The sequence below is a fragment of the Diprion similis genome, chromosome 6 (assembly GCF_021155765.1).
Source record: "Diprion similis isolate iyDipSimi1 chromosome 6, iyDipSimi1.1, whole genome shotgun sequence".
In the NCBI taxonomy this organism is placed as follows: domain Eukaryota; kingdom Metazoa; phylum Arthropoda; class Insecta; order Hymenoptera; family Diprionidae; genus Diprion; species Diprion similis.
This window is the reverse complement of record NC_060110.1, coordinates 23,878,146-23,894,597: the sequence shown is the minus strand read 5'-3', so window position 1 is coordinate 23,894,597 and position 16,452 is coordinate 23,878,146. Positions and strand designations below refer to the sequence as shown.

The 16,452-nt window shown below is 34.9% G+C and overlaps 4 protein-coding genes across 11 annotated transcripts in view; 2 read left to right on the top strand and 2 right to left on the bottom strand.

Moving 5' to 3' along the window:
* The window catches only part of LOC124407750 (focal adhesion kinase 1), a 33,619-nt gene extending 28,418 nt beyond the window's left edge, over nt 1–5,201 (top strand). For 3 of the 5 annotated variants that reach the window (XM_046884225.1, XM_046884224.1, XM_046884223.1), the window contains 7 exons: nt 586–729; nt 1,449–1,598; nt 2,180–2,279; nt 2,419–2,650; nt 2,740–3,025; nt 3,129–3,492; nt 3,773–5,201. In XM_046884225.1, coding sequence (XP_046740181.1) covers nt 586–729; nt 1,449–1,598; nt 2,180–2,279; nt 2,419–2,650; nt 2,740–3,025; nt 3,129–3,470 — 1,254 coding nt within the window. In that variant the 3' untranslated portion in view covers nt 3,471–3,492; nt 3,773–5,201. Of the gene's footprint in view, nt 1–585; nt 730–1,448; nt 1,599–2,179; nt 2,280–2,418; nt 2,651–2,739; nt 3,026–3,128; nt 3,560–3,772 lie in introns of all 5 variants that reach the window. The other 2 variants (XR_006929353.1, XM_046884227.1) reach the window with 2 other exon arrangements.
* Nucleotides 5,202–7,024: 1,823 nt separating this feature from the next.
* On the bottom strand, nt 7,025–10,553 carry LOC124407751 (sister chromatid cohesion protein DCC1). The gene is made up of 8 exons (XM_046884228.1): nt 10,424–10,553; nt 10,162–10,338; nt 9,800–10,001; nt 9,511–9,703; nt 9,078–9,294; nt 8,804–8,913; nt 8,401–8,584; nt 7,025–8,170 (listed from the first exon to the last, which is right to left on the bottom strand). The coding sequence occupies exons 1-8, from the start codon at nt 10,441–10,443 to the stop codon at nt 8,065–8,067; spliced, it is 1,209 nt and encodes a 402-aa protein (XP_046740184.1). The 5' UTR covers nt 10,444–10,553; the 3' UTR covers nt 7,025–8,064.
* A 537-nt stretch (nt 10,554–11,090) lies between these two features.
* LOC124406719 (elongin-C) lies at nt 11,091–14,657 on the top strand. Of its 4 annotated transcripts, none has more exons than XM_046882261.1 (4): nt 11,091–11,246; nt 11,442–11,504; nt 12,175–12,365; nt 12,463–14,657. In XM_046882261.1, exons 2-4 carry the CDS (start codon nt 11,472–11,474, stop codon nt 12,602–12,604), a joined length of 366 nt encoding a protein of 121 aa, XP_046738217.1. In that variant the 5' UTR covers nt 11,091–11,246; nt 11,442–11,471; the 3' UTR covers nt 12,605–14,657. The 4 variants fall into 4 exon arrangements, with proteins under 4 accessions (XP_046738217.1, XP_046738218.1, XP_046738219.1 ...); XM_046882262.1 differs by having other exon boundaries at nt 11,092–11,227; XM_046882263.1 differs by having other exon boundaries at nt 11,153–11,267.
* A 585-nt stretch (nt 14,658–15,242) lies between these two features.
* Nucleotides 15,243–16,090, bottom strand: LOC124406718 (biogenesis of lysosome-related organelles complex-1 subunit 2). Its single transcript, XM_046882260.1, has one exon. It carries the CDS (start codon nt 15,888–15,890, stop codon nt 15,384–15,386), a length of 507 nt encoding a protein of 168 aa, XP_046738216.1. The 5' UTR covers nt 15,891–16,090; the 3' UTR covers nt 15,243–15,383.
* Nucleotides 16,091–16,452: the final 362 nt, after the last annotated feature.

Sequence of the window (16,452 nt, the reverse complement as noted above, 5' to 3'; positions counted from 1 at the left end):
TGAAAACAGAAAACTCTCATTTTTAATTGAAGACATGCGCTGGCAAGACTCACTGAATGAATGGTATGCATGATCAACATACTATCAGTACTAGTAATTCTGTACTGCAGTGTATGCTGATATGTTCCAATACTATTCTACGGTTTATTGTTCGGAATTCAAAAACATAATTGTAGTTCATCATCGTTATAATATTATACATACAAATTCAGGCCTATTACAGACTGACTTCTGAAAGTAACTGACCATTCTGAAATCAGTGTTTGATTTTTCAAGTTATAGATTTCTTGATATTCTCCTGATAACGAGTTAGACTGCAATTTTTAAACCTAAATACAGATTTTGAAGTTGATGATTTACATAACAGAATAGTTCAGGTACCCAACGAAACTTTTCAGTTCTTACAACTTCTTAAATGATAAATTCATACAAAAAGTGTACATATTTTGACAAACGTTCCTACATTTAGTCCAATATGACGATCCCTCGCATAAATGACCCTCTAAAAAATCCCTTAGCTGTGATGATTGTTCTATAATGACAAACCTGCTGATGTTTTTAATTTATGTGATACTTTTTTTACAGCGAAACACACAATCGCAGCTGTTTGATGGTGCTATCGAGCACTTTGGACATAGTGTGGACGATGAACAAAAATTACGCGAACAAAGACTACTAGAACAGCAACGTCAGTCCGAAGAAGATAGCCGGTGGCTCGCGAGAGAAGAGGTAATGTCCTACTTGGACATTATATATCAATTTTATATAATACCTGGAATATACCTACTATTAGACATATTTATCTACTATCAAAGACTATGCAAAAATAGTCCCTTATAAAAAATCACAGTAGCTTACCAATCTGAATATGGACTGTGGAACTAGGTGAATTTTCTCAGCGATTAGATGTGTGGCTGCAAACTGACATTTGCACTGTGTAAAATACGCTTTGAAATAGACGGATAAATTAAGGTTTATACATCGTTGTACAGTCTATAATTATTGTTTATAATTTTTGCTGTAAAATTGAATTCGATTTTGGTAAATTTTGCCAGAAATCACTTTAAATGCTTACAATTTTGATTCAATTGATTCATTTTTAATTCACACCATGGGGCAGTGGTCGGCAATTAAGAAAAACTGCAATTCACCAATGTAATAGCCTGGTGCGCTTTGTTGGATAGACTGTCAATTTCGTAAGTCAGATTCCAATCGCCTGTAAGTGACTCGAGTAAGAGGGTCAGCTGCAATGATACGTAACTGATTGCTGCACCGCATCCAGCAAATTGTACATTCTTCCATTTTTTTTTTTTTTCTCTTTTTCAACCAATTATATAATTACCGCCTGCTGTAGAACACAAGCCTATAACTAATGCCACTGACAATTAACTTTTTAAAATTTTAAGCCTTTTCCAAATATCCATGCTAGCTTATATTAACGCTTTCAGAAACGACTTTCGATCGCAACTAGTGGCGATGAAAGTGGAAGTCCTCTGGGACCTCGTTCGGTGACCCAATCACCCAGCAATGAAGCTACGCCCGTCAACACAGGATCCCTTGGTCTAGACAAGGGCTCTGATAAAGTTATCATCGTCAAGGTGATCATATCGAAGTGTATCTTCCAAGCGATTATATTTGAATAACTTTTGAAGTTTTTTCTTTGAACCAATATGAAACATCTCACTAGAGAAATGTATACAGTGTCTCTAGTTTTTGAAAATTATGTGCTATAATTTGTACACAGACTTTGCTATCGTGCTTCACTGTTTTTTTTTTTATTGTACTTTATGAAAGCGCAAGCGTCGCATTGAACTATACTTATGATATATATTTTACATACATGTGTAACCATAATCAGGCTTTATTGCATGCACTAAAAATTTTTGACTGCTTTGCTTGGCTGGAAAATGAGTCGAATGTCGAGACCAATAAAATTAACAGGGTTCAATGTGTTTTCATTGTTTTATAAACACTCTGAGTAGTTGATACATTCCATGATTGACGTTTGAGCACCCAGTTTAGTTGACTTATACGCCTTTCTTTGTGTCTTTGTACAAGCATCTACCAAACGATACTGTGTTTACAAGGGTCTCGACAAGCAACTGCATTAGCCAACTTGTATTATAATACAGTACAATATCAAATATCAGCTACTGGTTTACTGACATATTAATTACAGAAAATGGAACCGACTCCGACAGCTGATCTAGATAGGACTAACGACAAAGTATATGATTGTACAACGAGCGTCGTCAGGGCTGTTATGTCCCTTTCTCAGGGTAGGAGTACAGTACATTATGTGTTTTTTTTTATCTTGCAACTGTCTATTTGCAATTTTTTTCACTTGTCATTGGAATGACTTGTGATGTCATATCTTATTCAATGCCTTCTGCTAAAACATTAATTACAACATTGCAGGTGTGCAACAAAGTAAAGCTGAACAGTATCTTGAGCTAGTAAGAAAGGTGGGCGTTGAACTAAGAGCGCTCCTCACATCTGTGGATTCTCTAATGGAGATTTTACCGGCATGCGCGCATCGAGAAGTGGAAATGGCTCACAAAGTTCTCAGCAAAGATATGGCTGAACTTGTTTCTGCCATGAAATTGGCCCAGAGTTACAGTGCCACAACCTTAGATGCAGAGTATAGAAAGTGAGAATGGATTGAAATATTTATTACTTTTCAGATACATTGATCTCATTAGTCCTGTATTAAATTAATATTCTGACTTAAATTTTAAGGGGCATGTTATCCGCAGCGCATATATTGGCCATGGATGCAAAAAATCTTTTGGACGTCATTGACTCCATACGAATCCGTTACCCGTATGTTAACGAACAAATTTGTCAAAGGGTTGAGGGACCTAATGAGTCCGAATCATCTGTAGAAAATAAAGTTCATTCCAGCCAATCTGGAGAGATATTAAGAAGAAGTCAGTCAACTGAACGGCATGGATCAATGTTCAGGCAAAGTCAAAGTGGAGACGTGCTGCACAGGATGGGCCAATCGGTAGAGAGAACACCTCAGGTAAAGTAATACTGAAATATTAATATGTTAGGTGGAAGCTAATGCAATATAATTGTTTGTAATGACCTCACTTACAATAATCAATATTATCTTTCTATTCCAGGATAGTCAATCAGATGTTAGTTGCAATTCTACAATAGAAAGAAGACATCACATGGTTACGAACAGTTTGGAACGTAATTCGACAGCAAGAAGACAAATGGCGACTAATAGTTTGGAGAGAAAGAGGCCATCCCTTTCGTGTAATATGGGGATTCCTGGCAATCTGGCTAATCTTCCGCCGTTGGTTCCGGTTTCTTGTAGCATAGTCCAGTCAGCTACACCAGTCATACATTCGAGTCATGTGGGTGGAACTGCAGTTGCCAACCAATCTTCTTCCATGTTTGCAGCTCAGAATGAAACATACATTGAAACATCCAACGAAACACCACCAAATGACAGCTAACAACAGGACAACTATAATCCAGGTGAACAACTAATAATTCCGTTTACAAAATTGAAGACTGCTGTCAAACATCCGTGATCGATCAATCGGTAAATAAAAGATTCAGAAATTTCCGAGTTAGTAAATATTTCACTGTCTCTTTAGAAATTCAAAAATTTAATCTATCTAAAAGAAGCTGTTTTAAGCTGGCGACTAAAAGAATTAAAACTATCTATAAAAGATATTTAAAACTTTAATATTTGTATATTTCTGTTGAATATACCAATACTTTATACTAATTAGTGTATTTGAATTTGTTGCAGGAAAGAGTGTGACAGACTTAGTTTGTATGCAGATAATCGCTAGGCAGTAACTACTAAGTTTATGTCCTTCAAATAGCATTCTCACATATGATCAGTGTTCCTGCTTCTTAGCTCTTTTATACTTTTCAATACGAAACCTTTTGTCCGTGCGTACTTATAGAGAGGATTGTATTTATTAGTCTAGTTTTAGGAAGATTTTTTAGCAAATACGAATTCATAGCTACCTATGTTAAACTTGCAACTCCAAAATTCTAGGATCATCGTGCAAATTGACTGTAATAATATCATGTGCAGAGAATAACTAGATCATTTTTCATTGCACATATTTCAGTAGGCTGAGACATTTTTGTAATTTAAAAAAGAGAAACGTAGCTAAACTTACTATGTGTGCGAGCTTGTTTGCGGTATCAAAGGGAGTAGAAACGGTAGCTCAGATATATCTGACAGAGTTGCGCAAATACCTGTACGTACAATTAATGAAAATAGTAAAACTCACGCGACTTGATTGAACACGTAGAAGGAAAATTACATTTCAATGACTATCCACACCTTCATGGATGTGTGTAATATACTCAGGAGCAAAAGTTTACTATTGTTTTTTGCCAGATGAAGGATAGCTCGAGGTATTACTAATCATACGTAAATAAAAGTGAAAACGTACCTGTTTGTAAAAACACGCCCATCGTCAGTTGCAGTACATGACTCAGTTTTATAAACTTTACAATTTTACAAGTTTGTTTTTAAAACCAAATTTTTTATGAAAGTAAAGAAACAAAAATGTCTATGCGTGACTAATAAAGTTTTGTTAAGTAGAAAAATAATGCCACCCGCACAATTATGTGTACAACTAAGTCGAAGAAGTTCATTCGTAGTGAGATCCTACAGATATCTGACTGGCATGTACTTGTTGCAATATAAGCGGAATCTGAATGAATATTCGGAGAGTTGACAGATCCTGTAAGAAATATTTTTACAAAACTTCTAATCGTATTTGTTCCTCCTATGACAGCAATTTCTCACACAATTGGAAAATCGTCAAACTTTTGGAGCAGAAACATGACGAGGATAAAGAATTTAATTTTCCGTTAACAGAAAAATAACGTGACAAGAATGGAAATTTTTAGGAATAAATTTGTTACTTCGATATGAGCCTTCAAAACATTTTTATAGAAAATTGTTTCCGTTACGTTAACTCGAATTACTTGCTTGCGTCCATATTTTTGGTAACATTAGCAGAAAAATGAATGTCCAAATCACGAGTATGTAACTGACCAGTAGCGGTAAACAAACGAATAACAATTGCTAAATAAAAATTCAAGTGCCAAGAGAAATATATTTATTGTGAAATATTGGGATTATTACGAATTGAATATTATTCATTGTCATGCCTTTATGACCACGATTAGTACACCAGTATTTTATAATACGGGAAAAAATGAAACTAAGTACATTTGGCAGTGATCAATCTATTTAAACGAATACTAGAAAAATTATCTTTGATTCGCAGTCGAAAACAAGGATAAGCATCTTGGTCGACAGTCCATGAATACGGAATTGAAGCGGCCTATGTAACAACACTATTATATCACTTTCAGGAGTATAAATTAATCGCTACTACCAGAGTCGTCACATTTTTAAATATCATTCCGTGTAGGTATTGGCGGTATTGGCCAATAAATCTCATACGCTTATTTTTATGCTTCTCATACAAAAGCTAGATATTGTGCTACTATAAGCATCCTAATATCAAAATATCGTAATTCGCTAAGCAATTAGGAGCAATTGAACTATCGAGTCATTCAATACTCCGCTTTGCGCAATGGATTTTGTACTAAGAGTGAGTTTGCTTTACTTTATTTGAAAAAGATTAGTGCGAAAAGTTAGATATTGAGAAGTAATCCAAGTACATGTATTCTTGCATTTAGTACATTATATTTTCTGACTTAAAGTTGTATTCAAAGACGATTAGGATTCAATGCTAAGTAATGGATAATATTGATACATTTAGTGATCCAGAATGAGCATACTTCCCTTTACCAGTGGATTCCTTCTAAATATGTAGAAAAATGACGAATAAACATATTTCGAGGGATTGAAAATTTCATAATGAAAGCTGTTTCCATTGCCCAATTTTATAACAGAATTGAACTTATCCTTTCACATACATAGGTATATAATAATGCATTACAAATTTCATTCTTGTATTTTTACAAGGAACCCAGTGGTATAGAGAGTTGCGATCTTTTAGGATCACCCATGTCTGTGTCTGTAAGTAAACGCTGAAGATTGCGATTATTGTAGTATTTATGATTATTATGATTACAAAAAGAATAAATGATAATTATGACAATGTTTTTTTGTAAAAATCGAAAGGTTTAAACAAATGTTACTGTTCGAAATTGATATAGTGAATTGTACGTAATTTAAAGCTATTGTAAGAGTATCATGTCTGATAACTTATAGGAACTAGTTTTACTTATTATTTGTCAATACTGCATCGATATTTGAGAAGTCAGGTGATTAATTGCTACATTGTATATATAAAAAAAAAATAAATAAATCAAGTCCGTCGAGAGGCATCACAACTCAATGCAGTATTAATGAAAATAATGTAATAGTATCTATATTATGGTGTTTTCAGAAAAAAACAATTTTCTATTATCCATCATGGCAGCCCTTAAAAAGTTTGGTTGGGTTAAAAAACAGATTCTGTGAAAAAATGAGCGATCTACGCTATGTGGAAGATCGGGCGCAGTTGATTTTTCACTTTCATAAATTTTTTTAAATTCATGTATTGCGAATGAAATTTTTTTTTATTGCTTACATCACTTGTAATATTATAAAGTTTCTAGATCATGTTTAACAAGTGTATCTGACGACCTTTTCATCATTAATTAATCTCATAAAATAGTTATAATTTAATGCGGACTCTTAATTTAGGAGAATAAAATTCCGGGTTGATATATTTTACTGTTATGGGTCACGATCTTTGGGTTGAATATAAATGTTGGGAAAGAAACAATAATTGAAGTACTACAACGTGTATCTTCACAAATTCAAAATATGTAAAAACAAAAGGTGCAAAATCAATCGAGCATAGTGTTCTACATAACGTAGAATGCTCATCTTTTGACAGAATCTTACTTTTAACTTAAACAAACTTTGTAGGAGGTGCCACAATGGAAAATGGAAAATGGAAAATTATTTTTTTCTAAAACACCCTAATCTATATATTCATTTTTCATTTATAAAAAGACATTTTACTTCTTCATAATGTAACAAAATATTACAAAGTGACTTTATAATTCGTAAGAATGTAAATTTATTTAATTTTACGTTGAATAAGATGCTTAACAGAATAATTTACAGATTCTTGTAATATTAATTGCATTCTCCTACTGTAGAAGTGTCTACGGATATACTGAAATTTCAATACACATTGATCTGGTCTTGATGACGATATCTAGCTGCTTTCACAGCAATGCAATATATCACACCGCCGCAACGAATGTTCGTACATCGTTAATTTATGTAAAACACCGTAACTACTTAGCAAGTATACATTTCTGACATTTGGAAATCCCGAACTTCTAGTGGTAGCATGATAACTCGAAATCTATTGGTGCTCTCTTACGAGAGACATCTAAGTGTTTTTTACACGCAAAGGTTCAGATTTCATCCCCGAACAAATTATGGTGAACATCTGCATTATTTCGAGGTTCCAACCATAAGCAAACAAGTGTCAGACCCTGAGGCGATCGCAAATAGGCAATACACATCCAGTAGAGGCAAAGTCCAACATCCTGAGCATGCAGCACTTTTTGGGCTACAGAAGACGTAAAATAAAAGTGAATAAAACCAAAGTGATTAGTTTAACGGATGCCAGATGGCCGTACGAACAATAACTAATCAGCGTAGGTTGTTAAAGCTAATAATAAGACTACATGCTTTCTCTATCCAATTTTAGCAAAACTATAACAAAGAAAAATGAGGAAGCAGAAAAATTGCTAAAATACATATTCACGTAACCAACAATTGAATGAAGTATTGGAATTGCATAAACTGTAATCTCATTTAAAAAATATTTGTAAATTTGTGTAAATGTTTATTATGTATTATGAATACATGCAAAATAAATTATGCATATGATTTGAACAAAGTTTTGTTCTCTTTTCTCGAGTTATCTCGGTGTGTGTGTATGTGTATTTTTCTTCATCCCTGGGCAAATTTTGCCGGATTTTTGGAATCATCCAACTTCACCAACAAGCCTATTGCCAATCCCAGTAAAAATATCACTTACAGTGCTTTGAACTGTAATACTTGATACCATTCGACATCGAGGATCTAGCATATTTGGTCAACAAGCCATTAACGTTGGTTTTATTTGTTGTTAAATCGCTGAAATAAGAAAATACACTTATCAAATCACACCGATCGACTGCCATCACTGAATATTGGACTTAAAATCAAGCTGAAATTTTATCCCATCAACATCAAGTTGTGAGAGTTGTGTTATGATGATTCTAAATGCTTTCCTAGAAATATACAAGTTTGAAAATTACTATTTTCTAACTTTTCATATGACACAGAAAAATTTTGTGATTTATATTCTATTCGCAGTTACTCACATAATATAAGGTGTGATTTCTTCAATTGTCCATTTTTCCTTTGTTTTGAAGAGCTCCTCAAATCTTTGATTGATCCCATCAGGCAAGTCTACTGCCGGATACGAGACGATTTCTTTAACGTTTTTTCGAGTATTGAAAACAATCAGTGCTATACCACCTAACCACGAGTCTTTGGGTTCCATACCTAAAATATTTTCCGTATCGATAATAAATATATCTGTTTCACAATGCAATGATAAACCAAAGTATGTTTTATAGAAGAAAAAGACATTCGTTGTTATAATAATATTAACAGAATATAATAAGGCTTTACTTGTGATGCAGTACTATTATTTCCTACTATGAACAGAAGAATTATATCACTCTACTAACAAAATACTTCGTGTATTGTTACAAAACCTACATTCCGGAGTTCCTATTCTCCAAGCTTCCATAAACTCATCATATGTGTTGACAGGTGATGCTGCTAAGAGTACTTTGGCAAGGAATTTGCAGACCTTCTCTTCATTGTACCTAGAATGACACACTATAACTGATTTATGAAGAAAAAAACGCATTCAATGAATGCAGTCAAATTTTAGAACATCCCAGGGAAACTTAATCCTAACCCAAAGGAAGGTTCTAGGTAACAAAACAATATTATCTGCACGTATTACTTTGGCATATGAACTACCAACCTGAATAACAATTCCCCATTTTCTTTGGTTTTTCCACTAGGCTCGGCATAGGCATGAAATAAAACTTGAAAAACAGAATCTGGTATAAATTCCTCCAGCAAAGAGAATGTTATCTCCTTATCTATTTCGTCCGTTTCCCAAGAATTTTCGTCTATTAAATCAAGCATCAGTGACAGCGCACGTGTCTCGTACTCAAACGTCAAAGACCGTAAGTAACCTTGGATGATAAATTACAATAAACCAATTACTTGTTGAAGCAGTAGTTCTAGGTAGTGGACAAGCACTAGCGATACTGGTGCTCTTTCGCTCCAATCTACCTTTTTCAGTATCAAATTTAAAAAACTGTTTTCCAACTGGAGCTGGCCTATTTTTATATAACAGTATTATTTTGTATTTACCCGAAAATTTACATACAAGCTAATAATAATCTAACCATTAATGTTGACAATCAAGTAACTGGACAGTGCCTCTCTGAGCTCATCCTCACTGGCCTGTATCTCTTGAACGAGCTTTTCCCAATTGTACAATGTCGTTTGGTCCACGAGGCTCTCATACTCTTTCCCATTGAATGCCGAGGATGCTAACACCTTGTGGAGCTTATTCAGGCGTGGTCTGCATTGGGCAACCTGCATGTACGTATATCATTAGTGTCTCAATTAAACAGATTGACCAAAGGGTAAAAACGAAGAAAAACATATCATAGGTAGTAACTGGTAATATACCTCATAATACGTATAAAAAACACCCTTGACTGTTGTTTCTTGCAAGATTCTACAAGTCTCTGCACTTGAACCTGTCTCTTTGGAAAATTTGCAATCTGGGACAAGCAGCAAAGAATTCGAGGTTTCAGCTTCCTGTAAGTCGTATGTTCTGTTTGTAGAACAAAGTACGACCGATTCTTCTTCAGAACCTCGGAAAGTTAGGCTGAAATTTGATACTAAGTAGAAGATAATGGGTTTATGACACAACAAACGGTCTCTTTTGCAAATTGTACTCACTGCCCGACCATTCACACAGAATGTACTTTTATTTTCTTCTGTGAATCGAATTTGAAATAACTTTGATACAATGAATAGTTACACACCTGTCACCTTCTTTAACAGCTTGTAACAAATGAGAATCTAATTCAAGTAACTTAATGTGCGAAGTTTCATCGCTTTCCGGTGAAAACTGCAGGACCTGGGTTATTCCGGTCAGTTCCGATTCGTCGAGTTTTGACAGAGTTATCACCTTCTGTACGTCATCCGCTGTTCGTCTGTACCTGTTTATGTTAATGTATAAACAAAGTAGGCAGTGAATTAAATTTCATAATTTACTTCACTGATTTACCGGTTCCTTTAACCTACTTCTCTTTGACACCTGCCATAGCGCGTATCTTGGCATGCTCGTATGAACGAAATCATGTGTACAGTAAACGCGCCAACGCCGGTGTTCCTTTGGGCCAGTACCGTATCTAGACAAGAGCAATTAGATGCCTTGAACAGAGCATAAGCGTTGTCTGAAGAATATAAGGGAACAGAGTCTCGATTCGACGAAATTGCAACAGTGAATTCGTAGAATTTATGCCATTTCTTCATTTCTGCGTCAAATGAAAATGTATGGATACGTTAAAATCGATCAGAGCACCGCCTTAACGGTTTTCCAATTCGAAATAAAAATATGGGCAGATTGATAAATATAATAAAATAAAATTACGGGATTCCGCTGTTTTTCAACCGAAACTTTTGATCCGCCGTTCGCAGCAACTTTATAGTTTATACTAGTGCAATCGTTCACTCTCGCAAAACTACGTCGATCTATCGTCCAAATAAATTGTTTCTAGCGAAATTTAAATTCGGCAAAACTTTTTCCGAATAAATTCAAAGCGATTAGCCTGTTTTGTTGCGATTTTTTAAAGAAAAATATGCTTCAGATTCAATGGTATCATCCAGTGCTGCTACCAGTGGTTGGTGGAGTAACCGATTGTCAGAACCTGATTGGTCTGTGTTGCGCTCTCAAAGAAAATCAAAAGCATCCAAAGAGCGTGAAACGAAACGAATGGAACCAGCTGAAATTCAGTACATTAGCACACGGCCTTATAGGACATCAGTCCTTGTGACTGTGGGGTGATTGACTGTACTGACGTTTCGTTCGTTCATTTTCATTAGCGCGTAAGGTGTACAAAATATTGTAAGCTGGTATATTATTCGGGTAACAAATTATCAGGAAAAATGTCAAGTCTTGTCTCCTTAGTTTTATTTCTTCAAGGCTCGTTACTGAGAAAATTGTTTGACTTTTGTTTGCTGCAGAAGACTATACAAGTTCCTAACCTCAGATTTATCGAAAACTGATGACTAATAATACTATGTATTGTCTTTTTCGTAGTTTATCTGTGAACCACCAGCTTCGTGAGAAATGTCAGGAGATATGAACATGCACGCTGACAAGGTGAGTTCTGCTGATGATACATTCTACGTTCCTCCCTATTTCTATTGAAATTTTATTTCATCACAAAAACTTTGAGAGAAAACTGCCACGAAGGATTAATCGCCCGCTTAGTACAAACTCGACCTTGGTCCAGGCAAAACTTTAAATAAGCACCACCACTTACTAACCCCAAATATTTGTTCATATCAAGCCGAATGAATGTGTTGAAGAAGAGAACGAAGATGCAGACGAGGATGAAGAAAAGTCTCATGACGATCCAAATGTGGTACCTATTATCGTACCTATTAGTAGAAATTGTTGAATCCGATAGGTATATACAAATATCATGGCTTTAATACTTGGCTATTGGCTTAAAAATTAATAAGTTCAAAAGCAATGTTGAAGTTTCAATATATTCAAACTTTGTCCTCTTAGAGAATGTTTTTTCTGCTAAGTCACGCATTCAGGAACATTCCCAAATTGTTTTTCTATACATTTACCCCCAGCAATAATTGATTCTGATCTGCGCAATATAACCTTTGACGTCAATTGTCGTTCTCGCGAAACTACGATACAGACACATAGTTATATAGCTATGCAGGTTTGATAACCAAGTAATTGATTTATCATTTAAACTCATGCTAGAAAAATTTAGACTGCCATTATTCAATCTACACGTGTTTGCTTGCAGGAATCTGGGCCAGTTTATGGCGGGTGCGAGGGACCCGATGCCATGTATGTGAAACTTGTCAGCAGCGATGGTCATGAATTCATAGTGAAGCGGGAACATGCTTTAACCAGTGGAACCATTAAGGCAATGCTGAGCGGTCCTGGCCAATTTGCTGAAAATGAAGCAAACGAGGTCAACTTCCGTGAGATTCCGTGAGCTATAGTATATTTAATATCCAGAAATGATATCGGCAGTACCAGGAAGCCCAAAATGACTTTCAACATCAAGATAGTTAATTATTCCTTTTAGGTCTCATGTTCTTCAAAAAGTCTGCATGTACTTCACGTACAAGGTCCGCTACACGAACAGCAGTACAGAAATACCAGAGTTTCCAATAGCACCTGAGATTGCTCTAGAACTTCTTATGGCTGGCAATTTCCTTGATTGCTAAATAATACTACCAACTGAAACTCAATGCGTCGGAGAAACATCCAGGGTCGTGATCGGATTACTCAGGGCTCGTCGATGTAGATTTGAACTCTAGATACTTAACGAAATTTATCAGATTAATACTTAATAACGGGATATGATGACACAGAGAAGAGTGCTGCACATCGAAGTAAACCTGGAAGAGATTAGCCTAAGACTTCGACCTTACATGAACCCTGTCAGTCTGAAGTGCTCGATGAATTATCATTATGTCTAGGCATAAGGTTTCACATCAAGTTATCACGTCTGAATTTGAATCATGCAGAACTGGTTGAAGTGCTAAAATTTATTTGTTTCATTAATGCCTGATCCTCTGTATGTATACATGTGAGCCAATATTAATATTTCATGCAAAACTGTGTCTGTTGGAACATAGCCAACGCGAGTAACAAATTTATTTTAATGCTTTGTTCACAGTATCAAATTCATTTACGGATTTAAGAACAAATGCTTTTATGTAAAGATTATAAATTCGTTAATAATAATAAAAACTTTTATAACCATTAAGACGGCTGCCGATTGATAGCTGAATATCTATTAGCTCACTAATACACCATGATCTAATCGAATAAAATGCTTTCACTAAGAAATAAATTACTCAATCTATTACTCTTACCCTGCCGAATACTAATTTCTCAAGTCTGCCAATTTATATCTTTGCCATACACACAAAAGTTGAATCTGTTTACATTATTTACTTGACAGTTCGGATTTGATTATTTGTTGCTTAGTGTTCATCGTTCTGTGCAAATATCTGTATTTGCTTCTAATCCAAGAAAAATTAATTGAACAACCCAATTTAATTGGGTTTTTATGAAGCGATACTAGACAATGCCAATAAACTGAGTATTAGAAAAAATTTATACGAATAAGTCGGAGCGTGGATATATTAATAGAAAAATTTTCATAATCCTGAATCCATTGAAGATCATAATGACCTTGAAATGCTGATGATTCTTGCAAGAATCAAACCTATAAGTATATCCAAATGAGCCGATCATAGTTCCTCGGTCCAAGTTGGATAATTCCTTAGTATACGACTGTGGCAAAAGGTATCTAAATGCTCAAACATTCATTGTGTTGCTATTTCTGTATTCTTGCAAGTTTCTTAAGCTGAATAATACCCAATCCTCTTACAAAGAAAGTTGAAATGAAATATCTAGGCTACTACATATAGAATAGGGTCATAATAATGTGATTGAATTAGGAATTGTCCACAAATGCATCAACTTTTTAGAGGTTCTTTACAAACAATGGGTTGAACGTATATTCTGCTTCAAAAATATTATAATGACACTTGTTAAAATAAAATTTAGGTAAACAATTGACTTTTATACCACAAAGCTTCATTTGCAACTGCCCGGTCCCAATGAAAGTTTTATTATGCGTAGCGTAATGTGATATCACGTATGAACATTCAATCAATTCAAGTCCATAAGTAATTTACAGTAAGTGATGCTGCACAATAGTGCATTCGAATAAAATTTAATAACAAATTGCTACGACTTTTTTCTGTAGCAGTGTGTGTAAATCCTATCATATACAATGTCAAATTACTTACAAGTTATTTTTTATCTAGCCATAAGCTTCATCTTAGCTGTCCCACCTACATCTTGAGAAGAATTGATTATGTATGATGATTAAATGTGATTTTTCTATACAACAGATCAAGTTCTCGTTTATTCACATTATGCCTAATACCATTATATACACCACAGATAAAATATTTAAAGAAAAGCATTTGTAACGAAAATAAATTTTGCAATATTTAATCAAGTAGACCATTCCAGAGAACTTACAAGTCATTTCATGCCTTATATTGACTGTTCTAAGAGAACTCTCACAGTGCCAGTGAAAGGTCTCTTTCACTAAATATTGTTTCTGATAGTTTTACAATACTTCAATGTATAGCTAAAATTATCAGTGCCCAACAAAAATATTGTATTCGTAACTTGCTTTTAAAATATGCTGTTTCGTACGACATTGCACATGAAATTTGTGACACATGTTAATAGTTTATGGTTTCAGAAAAGCATTTCCAACTAGAGCTCAGTATGCTATGTATCATTGGAACCCATGTAACTAATATTATTTCCTTGAATTTTGTAAAATTGCTAAAAATACGCAATTCCAAATATATCGTTCTCGTGTAACAAACTTTTGGAACAGGAAATAATGCTTTCTTTATGTTACAAAGCTGTAGAAAACTTTTTGGAATGAAGTTAGACACGTTAACTAATCGTGTTTTACAACTGTCGATGAATGTTAATATATGTATGGAAATGTGTTTACATAGATGAAAATTATAAATGGCATTGCACCATGTTCATCAATGGCTTGGAACTGATAGCACCTACGTACAATTAACATGTCATGAAACTGAGGTCGGTAGTGTTATTGTAATAATTCACGTTTCAGAAAACACGTTATTTAGTAATTTTAGAAATCTTTGAAATCCAGTAAATTGTAATAGGGCAAAGCGGTAATTCATATTTTCAAAACTTGACCACTTCAGAGTAACTACAAAATATTGCAAAATAGTAATTTTTTCCACCAATGTATCGTTACGCTATCGTTACTAACTTCGGCCTCATAACATATCAATAGAAATATAGAGGTTCCAAAACCCTACAGGAGAAGTAAGAATAAATATTCTTTGCTTCAATCTTGTATTACAGATTCGGATTATGTCAGATTGTCATTGAACATCCAATCACTGGACAATATAAGATTGAGTACTCTCATTTGGCCTTGCTTTCCTTTTCAAGATCCTTGAATTTTGTTTCTAATCGCTTGGAATAAGCTGCAAGCTTATAAGCTGCTTGCTCTAATTTTGTAACGCTGTCATCAATCTCATTGATATTATCGAGCACTGGCTGAAGTTTCTTGTATTTGGAGTTGAGTGCTACCAGGGCGTGGGAAACGTTGGAAGATATTGTTTTCAATTCGGCATACTTTCCGATTGCTTCTTTGTTCAAACGCTCAAGTAAGCGGTAGTCAGCATGAGTCGAGGTCAGTTCTTCTTGGAGGTATTCACCTGTCTTTTGAAACATGGTATTAGCCAAACGACTCAGGTTAGGATCGTGAGGATCCAAGGCCTCAAAGCTGCTCGTACTCGTCGATAAAGTTGTACCACGCTTTGGTGATTCGCATCGTTGATTTCCATCAATTTCCTCCGCATTTCCAACGTCTATCGACTCTTCTGGCATAGCTGCATCGGCTCTCGCCTGACTTTTGATTGATGTCATAGTGTTGTTTCGATTCAGTCAATCGACTATACAGTTAACAGACACCTGATAATTTCACGTGCTTCGCTGCACGAGTCACCTTGTCATATTTTTATACATTCGGACTTGGTCTGAATATTTATTAATATTCAATCCTACCCAGCCACGTTTAATTCAATCGGTCCGAAGAAAAAATTGCACTCAGCAACGCATCAGCTGACGACTGTTACCACTGTTACACACAATTACAAGAAATACATGATGATTAAAATCAGATGAGATTGCGCATGCGCAATGACCGATGCAAAACACTGCGCAACCTGCCGAGTCAAGTGGCTTAGAACAAGATTTACCCAATTGGTCAATGCTTACGATACTCTAAAATTGAATAGTCGACGCCATTGAATCGAACGATTTGAAAAGCTTAAAATTAATAGGAGTGGATATTAATTTAAATTATACAACTCAAACATGATGAATAAATGTTATATTTCCAAACTGAACAAATTTTACGTACACGGAGAGTTTATATCCCTGTCGGAATCCACTAAAGAAAATTATTTTTCAGTCGGAATCAACGGCT